We start from the raw sequence: 12,923 nt of genomic DNA on the forward strand, positions 1-12,923 counted from the left end.
AATGGCAACTATGCATGATCGATAACCAGTGCATTGTAGAAACAAGTTTCAGGTTCAGTCGTGCAATGAATGGCTGTTACTTCCAATTTTAATGTGTAGTAGCCACATATCGACCAATGTTTTACCAGCAATAAAAGCCGATGGTCAAGCTATAATGCAGGTGGAAGTCAGCTGGACTTTCAGATATGTCCTGTTGGTCACTCCCGTTCAGAAACCCCATGCATGATAAAAGATAGACTTTCGATATCAAATGATCATTAAACATCAAATCCCCTAGCTTGAGTGCTCCTGAGATTCATGTACATACAGAGGCTCAGGTCTAGGATGCTATGTACATTATTAGATATGCATGATTTGTGTTTGTATTTTTCTTTTCTTCACTATAAGTCATAGGATTGCAGCCTATATATAGGTGTTCAAGTTTTGAACAGTACCATACTGCTGTGGAAATTTCAGAATCGAAGTAAACTTAGCTTTTTTGGAATACCAAAACATCGTATGTATTTTTTCAGGGTTTTTATTTACTTAAGACTTATTTCTCAGATATTGACCTACCTGTATATTGGAAAATATTTGCAGGTATGAAACAAAATCAGTTGATATACTGCCCTTGACATTTCATTCTTAGGAAAGATGAAATTATGCATCAGAAAATTCAGATCATTTCTTTCAGAGTGCTTTTTTTTTTTCACTTCTTCTTTAGCCATATTATTCTAGAGAGAACAGTACAGATACGTGAAGGAACATGTGTATTACATTCAGCAATGCACTGATTCATTCAGTGCAATAGAGCGACAAGTCACAAAATAGGTTACGTCCTTGTTGGGACTCTCATTTCAGACCGATAATTACCAGTAACAATAGATATACCAGGTACAGTGAAAACATTTTTTGGTTGACAACATGACAAGTACAAACCCTTCCTTGTAAGATTCATGATTGCTAGGCTGTTGCAACACAAAAGTTTGATGCAAAAGACATGTTTTCTAGTTTAATAACAAATGAGGGCAAATAGTAAAGATTTGTATCCAGATTTATGGGTGGATTGTGAAGTCATGTCATCATTACCTTATTGAATTTTCATAAACTGGTAAGTGGTTTCTATTTACACTATTGCTGTGTTTTGAAAACAAGCAAAACTTTGAAAAGAGGAGAAAAATGCAGTACCAAGACCATTTTGGTACATGAGGTAGTGCTTTACTACAGGATCAAGTGAAGGATTCTAGGTGCCGTACTGTTTACTGTAGTCCATACATGAATGTAAACTATGACCAATTAATATGATGACAAATGAACTGGCAAATGAACAAATTCCCCCTTCATATTGCTCCTGCTCCAGCTCTAAAGCTCATCAACATACAATAACTGTAGGTTTATTCTACATATCATTATTATGTGTTGCTTAGAGCTGCATTACAAAACATACACTTGTCTGAAATGGGGATTTTTGCAAGTGTTCTATTGAACATTTGACAGGGGAGCTCCCAGTTATTCTACTGGCACAGCATTTAGTTTTAGTTTCCCTTTGCAAGTGTGCAGCTATGTGAGTGCAGCGCCCTGCTCTAATAGCCAGGTTTTGGTAGCCTCTACAGTATGGTATGTTAAAGGGATGGTACAGTATTGGTGGAGGTGAGGATTAGGCTTTTAACTTTTTGTGAGATACCAAGAAACTACTTATGAAATAGTACAGAGCATACCATTATAAGATGAATTCAAAGTTTATTCGATGAAAATCGGTTTTGAAATGGCTGAGACATCCAAAGCCAAAGTAGAATAAAGCGATCATAATAAAAGGTAGGTCCCACCTTTTATGAGGATTGCTCTATTTTGCTTATCTCTACCATTTCAACACCAATTTTCATCAAATAAATGTTGAATTCCTCTTGGAATTACATGCTCTTTCATATTTCATAAGAGGTTTCTCATTATCTCACCCAGAAATGTTAGAATCCTGAAGTTAGGTCTCAACCAAAACTATACGATCCCTTTAAAGCCGAGCACTAGAGCTTATCCTTGGTACACACACATTCAGCCTCTTACACAGAAACTCTTCAAAGAAATCAATGTTCTCATGGTTTACGAGACTGAGGTTGGGGGTCAAAGAACTGATAATCATTATTTGGCAGTTTCATTCTCTGGAACGAAATTGCCATCATATGACAGCAAAATGACCTCATTCACCTGTCCAAAGGTATAGGAAGTCTGGCCTATAATCATGGAGACATTTTGAAAAAAAGTCTGTGTCAGAATTGCTGAAAGTACATCCTGAGATCCTTTGACAAGATAAGCTATATTGTTATTTTGAATGCAGTTGCCATCATGTAAAAATCAAAACAAAACAAAACACAACAGTAATTGAGTGTGAGTAATATCTAGGGTGACAATCTTGTATGAATATGTGACCCAGAACACTAGTGAAACCCTGATGAAGTTGTACTGGAATGTCTGTTTTCAGAGTTTGTTTATTCTACTGAAATGGAGACTGAAAGCTTTCCAGTGATATAATAAATTTATTTGTGAAAATCTACCAGAGAAAAGAGAATGATTAGAATGATTGTCAGATTTAACACAGTTCTGAGATAGACAGTTGTACAATTGTAGTCACAGTTGCTGGAGATTAGGCAGTTTCGTAACACAGTTCAGGTCTATTTGAAACACCATTGTCACATGCACTTTAATGGAAAAAAAAAGAAAGATATTCAATACATTCTAATTTGACATTTTGACATACATGCAGTAGTTGAGTTATAAGACTTTGGAACTGTTAAGATATGTGGGTGTCTATTATTAGGCAAATTGCCCTATTGTGCAGTTTGTTTGTTTTTTTTTTTTTTAGCCTTTCTGCTTGTGATGCGTTCAGAGTAGTACTGTACGAGCTGAAATTTTCGCGTACAGATATTTTCGCGAATTGCTACTAGGAGGACATTTTCACGTGTTGTTAATTTCGCGGTTGCGAGGTCTAACGGTACTTATCTATTCGCACATTGTTATTTTCGCCGTTCAAAGGCAATTCGCGAAAATAAAACCACCGCGAAAATTTCAGCTCGTACAGTATCCTGGCACATAGGCTTAAATTCTAAAGTGTTTTAGTGTGATTTATTGCATTCCATGACATAGCTTGGGTTAGGGTTAGGGTTAGACATCTATTTGTCATCAGACATTTTTGTAGTGTATACACTAATAGGGACCTTAAAGGACAAGTTCACCTTCATTAATATAAGGATTGAGAGAATGCAGCAATATTAGTAGAACACATCAGTGAAAGTTTGAGGAAAATTGGACAATCGATGCAAAACTTATGAATTTTTAAAACCTTTGTGTTGGAACTGCTGGATGAGGAGACTACTAAGGCTCATGATGTCATATGAGTACAACAGTATAAAGAAAATGTAAAGAAAATTCATCATATTTTCACTTTTTTCGCATAATAAAAGAGCACTTGACTTGCCTCTTTCTAAAGGCAATGGGAATAATATTACCCATAACATATGTCAGTAACGAGTCAAGGGAATGTGTTCTTTTTTCAAAAGATGAAATTTTGTGAGATTCTCTTTATATTTTCCTTATATTGTTGTACGCATGTGACATCATACACTGCAGTAGTCTTCTCATCCAGCGGTGACTGCACAAAAATTCATAACTTTTGAACGGATTGTCCGATTTTCCTCAAACTTTCAATGATGTGTTCTACTATTAAATATTGCTACATTCTCTCAATCCTTATGTTAATGAAGGTGAACTTGTCCTTTAATTCTGGAATGACCTCTTAGCTGTTCCAGACTCTATTAACCTTTATTGTCTTTGTTTTATATTAACAGTTGTAGAAAATAGAAAAAGATGCCTGTCTTGTTGTTGTTGTTGTTTTTTTTTTTTCATTATTTTTTTTTCATGCTTTTCTTGACAGGGAGAATAAAGTCACATCTCTAGCAACTGGTGCAATCCACACAGTGAGGAGAAACTACCCACCAGAGGAGGGAGCCCACATAGCCCTACGTGAGTATGGAAAAACAGGCCTTGTGCCTCTGTTGTCATGGAAACCGCCTCTCTCCACCTAGGAGGTGGCACTCCTCCAAAGTTGGGAGTGTGCACTTGTTACCAATGGAACAAGTCACTTTCATGGCCTCAGGAACAGGAAAACAGGAAAGTTTACATGGAAACATGATAGGTCTTGTGAGTACCAAGGAGTTGATATATATATATATATATATATATATATATATATATATATATATATAAATATATATTTTTGTGTGTGTGTGTGTGTGTATGTGAACATTTTCTTGTTTCTCTTTCTATCAACCACTCCACTGTTTGGATTTCAGATATAGTTTCTATAATCTATTTTGTATGTTTGTATGTGTGTAAATAGTATGTATGCACCTCGAGTACTCTACAGAATGGATCATATGGAGTCATATACATTAATATAATTACTACAAAGATAGTCATAGTATTACACCACAAGTGCTGTCTGCATCGCCAAATCACTTTCGTAATGTCTGCTTACATGCTCTTTCCCTCGCTTTGCCATTTGTTATCCTGCAAATGTTCTCCCACAGTGGAACATTTCAGAGAGTGTTCTGTGTCCATAGGAGAACACTACAGGCGGCCTCCTATCATGTGATCATGCTTACCCAATCACTGACTGGTATTTGACTCTTGCCAATATGATCTTTGCAAAACAAGAATCACTGCTTCATGTGTAATAGTGCTGGTGAATTTCACGCTAGATGTTTTCATGGTAAATCGCCACTTTGTCAAATGGCCGTTTAGTCTCATCAAGATAATCCTGTTTCTTCTACAATCAGTTTGCCTAATTACCAGTTACCTATGCCCATTTGGTGTAATATCTGATTGGTCTATTACCACTTTAGTCTATGTTTTAGTATACAAGGTGGAAATGAGACCATTTGGTCATTAGACAAAATGATAAGTAGCCACATTTGGCACGTAGTAGACCAAGTAATTATTAGACGAAAATAATAGCCTTTTTGGTGTTAGAAGATCTGGGAATAGACCAACTGGCATGAGACTAAGCCCCATTTTTACCTGGTAAGCATCAGGTCTTTGGTGTTTTCCTACCTTTGCCATTAGGGCCAGGTCAGCTGACAGTGATTAAACAGAATCTTTTCTGTGTACCCATGACAGGAAATCATTTACTTCCTTTTATAAGTGTGCCAACTATTCCAGAGGATGTATAGATATTACTGAACTAGATGCAGCACATGACTTAGATGAAAATTATATCATTAAACAGAAACAAAAAAAAAGGTACAAAAATAAAACCAAAGTTATTATCTTTTTGTATTGACTGTGACAAAAATGACCTCATACTAGCATGAAGTGTTTAATGTCTGACCTTTGAAATGAAAGAAGTGCCACTCATGTCCCCTCTTTTAACCTGTAGAAGACTACTGTAAAAGTGGATATTTTTGCGCGAGTAATTCTTCACGCTCAGTGGGGTAAGAGGAGTTTCGCATGTTTTTTAATCCCGCGGAATCAAGACATCAACTATTGGAACATATGGCAAGCAAAAATATTTGCGTGCTTTATTTTCGCGCTAGTTTCTGGTTGCGCGAAATGCGCAAAAATTTCAACACCGCGAAAATTTCCACTTTTACAGAAGTGGGAAATGCGTATCGTAGCAAAATCAGCCTGTCCTCAATGGGTTAACACTTGCTGACTGTTATCAGATACCAGTCAGACTTTTACAAATGAAGGTCCTAATCTGTCACACACACACACACACACACACACAAACACACATATTCACACACTCACAAACACACATATTCACACACACACACCAAACAACGCCAAAACAAATTACATATCATTGTCAGTTTACTGCCATTAGAAGTGTTGTGGTCACCAGGACACATCATGATTTCCAGTCTTTATCAGGTCAAGATTCTGAGGGATTTTAAGAGTTTCATAAAAAGGACAAAATTGAAATCACATTCTCAGCTTGCCTGCAGTGTTGGCTTTCAAGGGTTTATGATTTTGTTTTTTTTCAGCAAATTCATCAGAAATTATTATGTAAAACTGTTAAAGTCTTTGATGGCAAGGAGAAGGAAGAAAAATAGTCTTTATGGTTAAACTGCAAGAATGTCTTACTTCTAATTGAAGCCAGAACTTTTAGATGAATATTTAGGAATGTAATGTAAATCCTTTGAAAGTCATAATTTGGTAACTTTCTATGAAATACACTAGCAACCAACCAACAAAACACACAAATAATCCAACAATTTGGGATGATGACCCAGCCCCAGGGTATAACACTACGTTAAATTGCAGAGGCATGGTACACATGTTATGAAAGGATGGTTTTCCTATATGAAGAAAGGTGTAATGGTTATATCAGACATAGTGTGCATGACACCCTCTATACCTGGTGGATAGCTCAGAAGTCTCCTACAATGACCTTCCCATAAATAAAACGCTGATAAGAGAAGGCCTAACTTGTCTCACACTATGAGTCAGTTTGTATTTCATATGCGAATGGTTCCTTGACCCAGAAGCACATCAACTCACACTTTATTTTTACTCCCGAATGCAGGAACTATAAGAAGATTTCTGGAGAAGCACAGTGACTCATTTGAAACAATTGTCTTAGCTATGATGGGAGTGGACGAAGTGAGTATTAAAAGTGTAACCATTTTGTGATTTCCATATACACCAGTATTTATGAGGCATTTTCATTCATTCTTTATTGTCTTTTAATCGCAGGTTATTAACTACCAGGTACTCATATTAAAGGCATAATTTACCATTTGCAGATGAAACAAAAACCCATCATTAGTGCATTAAAATAGTTCCAAAATGTGAGTTTGGGATAGAAACAACCACTGTAAAAATTTGAATCCATATAATCAATGTTAATTATTGTTAAATACACAATATGTGAACAATAATTATAATAAAGATGTTGCCAGATTAAAACGTCTGCAGTTATGGTTTAATGAGAAAATACTGATATCTCCTTATATTTTAGGCTTTATTGCAAAAGATTTGTATGGTAGGATGTTTTGTGATACAACAGACCTGCACATATCCATCAAATGTGATATCTTCAATATATTTAAAATCACTGTTCCCAAAGGTAAACAAGACCTTTAAAACAAGGTCAATAGCGACTCATATTGAAAGAATAACTTTGAGTGAGATCTTTTGTAAGTTGTAGGCTGTTCTGCAATTTCATTAAGCAGATATCTTGCATGAGAGCTCCTGTACTGTCTCCTTTATGTCATTGTGATCAGTCTCTCATATTGAAAAGTTTTTTCATATTTACAAGTTGAATGTAAAAACTAGATATCTCTATGGACCTCCAACCTATAAGATGCAGCAGTTATGACTTCTGTATATGTGACCCGCTTCAACAAAAGGATCCTAAAGTCGCTGACGGCTGAGCCGAGAAAATCGAGTTTGAAGTCACATCATCAAAATTGGTCAAAACAATCGTATTTCTGCTTTTGGCATAATTTTGTAGTCTAATGTTTTTTCTATCATCTGCTGAAATTTCGAAGCTAAATGGTCAAAGGAAAGGCAAGAAATGGCGTTTTTCTGGGCCATGATTTTCCGAGTTTCAATGTAACAGAATCGTGTCCGAAGGTTTGGATTTAGCGCCGCAGCCAGACTCCGCCCCTAGCAACGAGGGAGTGATTTTATTGGTCAGTGCGTGGCGTCCTCATTACTGATTGGACATGCATAGACCGCTGGCGCTAAGCTTGAATGCACATCGCGGAGGTCGCTAGGAGCATACCTTCTGTTGTCAAGCGGTGAAAACTGTCTCGCCTCCCCTTGATCATGATAGCGTCGGAACTCTGATTTCCACAACCTCTTGACATGCACTAATAAAATCGTTGATATCTCTGCAACTGAGTACTTTTATGAGTTGTGTTATATATGAAATTAAAGTAGAACAGTAAGGGAAGAATGTCATGCCATTTTCAGAAAATTGTCCTCCCCCGACTTTTGGATCCTTTTGTTGTAGCGGGTCACATATTCACTGCCACTGCGTGGAATTCCAACCATCACATTTATTCCAAGGAATGGCCAACTACTACCTGTCATTCCTTCTCTCTCTCTCTCTCTCTCTCTCTTGCTCTTTCATTCTATGTCATTCTCTGTGTCTGTGATTCTCAAATTGTCTGTCTGTCTTTCTCTCCCGTTTTCATTCCACACCTTAATGTCCATTCTTTACAGGTTGGTTTGTGATAGTGCGAATCTGTAATCATTTTTCAATTTGATACCCATGCTTAGATTCTTTGTTGAAATGATGTCTTCCACTCCTCGTCATACATAACTTATTAGCTATTTCATTCTTTCTCTCTTTTTCTCAGTCTCTGTCTCTCACTTGCCAATTTTTTATACACCTGTGCTCATCCCGCTCAAGCTGTATCTCATTTTATACCCTTGATATGAGATCTCCTCCTTTTTCAGCACTTTTTATTTGATGCCACTCTAATGACATGAGTTGTACATATACTTTTATCATACAGAGCACTCCTGTTATGATGAATACGGATGTAACAAGATTTGTTGTTAGAAGGAGTAAAAATTCGGGTCCAGAAAGTATTATCTATATATCTTAAAGGTCCTGTTTACCTTTGGGAGCAGTGATTTAAGAAATGTTCAAGATATCACATTTGATGCATATGTGTAAGTCTGTTGTATCACAAAACATTCTACCATATAAAATTTTTTACAATAAATCCTAGAATGTAAGGAGATATCGGTATTTTTCTCATTAAACCATAACTGTAGACGGTTTAGTCTGGAAGCATTTTTATTATAACTATTGTTCACATTTTGTGTATTGAACAATACTTAACATCGATTATTCAGATTCAAATTTTTACAGTGGTTGTTTCTACCCCTAACTCACATTTTAGAACTATTTTAAAGCACTAATGCTGGGTTTTTGTTTCTTCTGCAAATGGTAAATTATGCCTTTATTAATATACCTTATTTGTTTGATTAAAACAAAATTTTGATATAACAAAGGTAAACTGCCGGTCCTGAGGACTTCTTTATAATGGAAATGGCCCATAATGTATCAGTTTATACTTCATATTTGATATCTCAATCTGTCAATCAACTTCTCTTCAGTGAGTATATATTTCCATCCATTCCCCACTCTTACCATTAATCTCCACATTTCAACCCACTCCCCATCTCTCCCCAGCACCTATACCGAGAGCTCCTGCCACTCTACTTTCCCCGGTCCCGGCTGGAGGAGCAGTGGGCCGTGGACCTGGTCCCGGAGAACACGGGAAATGAGGATGGGGAGCCGGTCATTCCCGAGAGGAAGATTCGGATCATGGGTGACCCCACCAAGAAGGCATCTGGTGAGAGGCTCTGGCCTCTGCGGCAAGGCCTGACACTGACTTTTTTCTCTGGTGGCCCATTATGTCATCTGTAAATTTGAAATTCAGGAGGCCTGTAAAAGAAATGTATTGGCCTGACATGAAAGGAAACCTAACAATCCTTTTTGAATCTCAGTTGCCCAATCGGGCCACCAAAAGAGAATCTTTTGGAAATTTGATGGCCCAGTATCAAGTTTCATGGCCTACGCCACCATGCCTCTGCTAATGAAATTCTAGAATTCCCGGTGTTCTGTTGGAAATCTGTGTAAATGAGACCCTGATGAAGTTGGGTACACTGCAACAAAACACAAAACAAAACAAAACTGCAGGATAAGATAACTTACTTGAAAAATACCAAGTTTACATTTTTTCAAACGTGCATTCTGTATGTTTTTCCAAACTTTTATCCAAATTTCAAAATGCAGTATGTTTTTGTGTTTATGTTATGGTTTGTTGTAATGACCTTTTGGTGTATACTGTCTATTCACTTTTTATTCCTGAGTGTAAGGTTGAGTGATATTTACCAACTTCATCAGGCTTTCATAGTGACTGGTAACAAATTAAGACTATAGCATTCAAGTGCCCACAATTGATTATGTCTAAAAAGGAATAGAAATGACCTTCTCTCTTCAGAACAATTTTAATCTATTTTCTTCCCTTTGATGCATAACATCTGTTATCTACACATTATGATATATTTGATAAGAGCAGTATCACATGAAGGGACTTTAATGACCAATATGGAATTGCATGCAAAGTTAGAAAAGGTGGTGATCAGACAAACTTAGCTGGGTAGTTATCCATTTGATCTCTTCAGAGAGATAACACTAATATTTCTGCTACTAGTAAACTAATTTCTGGAACTGTCAGATGGAGTAACTATTTGTTTATATTTTTGTCTTCTGAAAAGCTTGTTCATCTAAAGGAAATGTTTTTGCTTCAGGTAATTAGATGTGAACATAAAAAAAGAAAAAACTTCCCACTTTTATTTGTGCATTTGTTCAATTTCTATTTATTATTATTATTATTATTATTTTTTTTTTTTTTTTGCTTGAATAAGTAGGTGCCAGTAGAAGCTAACTTTTAGCTTTCCATGTCTTAAAGACACAGTGCATCAAACTGAAAAAAGAATGGCCCAAGTATGGTCCTGCTGACACTTTGCTCTTTTTTAACATCCTTTGCAGATGACGAAGATGAGGAGGAGTACGAACAGGCCCTGGCCAAGGAACTCGGCACCACCAGGATCACCAACGGCGCACCCTACGGCCACCAGGAGGTGAGAGAGGCGGAGGAGGCGGCGACAGAGGAGGATCTCCATATCAGCAGACACGCCTTCACAGCCATGGAGAAAGACCCGGACCACGTTAAGAGACAGAACCAGAAGGCCAGGAGGTCGGTGGTGCCACCGGAAGCAGAGCAGAGGCACAGGTGAGAGTGGGGGGCATCTCTGACTCCATCGATATTAAACGGTGGAGCATCTCATTGGCAAGGCATTATGGGAAGGGGAGTCTGACTCCATTAATTTCTATAAACAGTCTGGTATGTGTCACCTCTGGTATATGGCCGTAGTGAGAACTGACAGCTCGCCTGTATAGTATACGTGTGGAGCTTGAGCATGTTGAATGCAGGCTTCCAGTGGATTGGTGATACAGATGACACAGTATGGCGGCGTTGGCATTAAGAATCCTCGATCTACCATTTTCTTCCTTTAGTTTGACAGTAGCATTTCTTGTGGCTATCAGAAATGTTAATTTAGATGGACCATCTCTGACAGTGTCAAGGAATTTCACCTTCATAAACATGTGGATTGAGTGAATGCAGCAATGTTAGTAGTACGCATCAGTGAGAGTTTGAGGAAAATCGGACAATCCGTTCAAAAGTTATGAATATTTTATGTATCTGTGCAGTCACTGCTGGATGTGAAGACTACTACAGTGTCTGATGTCACGTGTAGAACGATGTAAGGAAAATATAAAGAGAATTTCACAAAAATTTAATTTTTTTGAAAAGAAATGCACATTTCCTCAACTTGTCACTGAGAGAAGCAAGTCAAGCATTCTTTTATTATGCGAGAAAAGTGGAAATATGTTTTCTTTATATTTTCTTTATATTATTCTACACATGTGACATCACAGGCTGTAGTAGTCTTCTCATCCAGCAATGACTGAGCAGAAACTTCAAAAATTCATCTTTGAATTTCCCTGTCCGATTTTCCTCAAACTCTCACTGATGTGTTCTACTAATATTGCTGCATTCACTCAATCCACATGTCTATGAAGGTGAACTTGTCCTTTGATCAGGTAGTGTCTGGCGGAGCATTTCTCATCCCATTAAGCGGGGCTACCCATTTGACTGGAGAACAAATTCATCTACAATCACTGCACTCTTATCACACACCTCTCTGTATCACTCGCCTAGCATGGTATGTTGCCTACAGCAACTGTACAGACAACTTGTCACACAACAGCCTTATATGAATGCGTCTGCAGCATAATTTTGAAAACAATCTACTTGCAGCCCCACCTAATAAGGCTACTATTATGCAAACTAAGTACTTATCAAGCCACATGCGTGCTCCGAAACACGTGTAATGTGCCAGCTAGACTCCTATGTATGGTATGCAGGCAAGAGCTGGAGCGAATTCTGCTGTTCCCATGTGGGTAATGGCAACCATAAGTTCTTTTTTCATGAACGGCCTGAAAAAATGTTGGCGTGTCAGTGGAGCTAGTTTATTCTTCATTTTTCTCGAGAGCTGGTAATGGGCACATGTTTAGTGATCAGTGTGTCACTGTGTGCATGTGTGTGTATGTGTGTTGGCAGTGTTTGTGGTGCTGGTGCAAGGCTTCACACATGGCATGCATAAATACATGTACTTCTACCAGTGATACGGCAAATTGGTCATACACTGCACACAGAATGCATTAAAACATTTACCTAAGAACTGTTGACTCTTGACACCTTACAGTTTCGTCAGAATTCATATTTACACAAATTTTCTGTGGGAAACTATGAAAGTACATCAGGTTCATCTTGAAAATTCCTACCCATTTGACTGACATACCTAACCGATTATCCAGTAAATACATGTATAATTAACATGCATCAGAAATGGGTTTTTTTTTTTCATCTTGTCCGTCTATTAAACGGAGTACCTGTGAAGTGGTACCAGATTAAGTGGAAAGGACTGCATAAGGCATCTTAACTCCATCATTACCTGTCAGTGAAGGCTGTCCTTAATGTTTCTTGTGAGTTATCATTTATAACCATTATCACCCTCATCACGATCACCTCTATAACACATCAAATTGGGCTTACAGTTCACCCCAAGTTTAAGTTGATTTTGAGGAATTGAGTAGAAATCAATGAACAGGGCCCTGTTGCATAAAACTATGCAGTTAAACGTAAGTCAGAAAATGAATCATTAGTCAGGTGGTGACCAATCAGAATTGAGTATTCAGGGACTTGTGAGTGATTTTCAGACTTTTGTTCGATTTCAACATTTATGCGACAGGGCCCTGAACAGTTAAAAAATGTCACACAAGGTATGGAAATTCA

The 12,923-nt window shown here is 37.5% G+C and overlaps 1 protein-coding gene across 1 annotated transcript in view; it reads left to right on the forward strand.

Annotated features, from left to right (window-relative positions):
• Window positions 1-12,923, forward strand: part of LOC140242238 (protein GDAP2 homolog) — a 67,395-nt gene that overhangs the window by 14,628 nt on the left and 39,844 nt on the right. The window contains exons 5-8 of the mRNA XM_072321984.1: window positions 3,905-3,993; window positions 6,560-6,636; window positions 9,188-9,350; window positions 10,553-10,796. Of these exons, the coding sequence (XP_072178085.1) occupies window positions 3,905-3,993; window positions 6,560-6,636; window positions 9,188-9,350; window positions 10,553-10,796 (573 nt within the window). The remainder of the gene's footprint in view (window positions 1-3,904; window positions 3,994-6,559; window positions 6,637-9,187; window positions 9,351-10,552; window positions 10,797-12,923) is intronic.

Source organism: Diadema setosum, chromosome 19, assembly GCF_964275005.1.
Source record: "Diadema setosum chromosome 19, eeDiaSeto1, whole genome shotgun sequence".
NCBI lineage: Eukaryota > Metazoa > Echinodermata > Echinoidea > Diadematoida > Diadematidae > Diadema > Diadema setosum.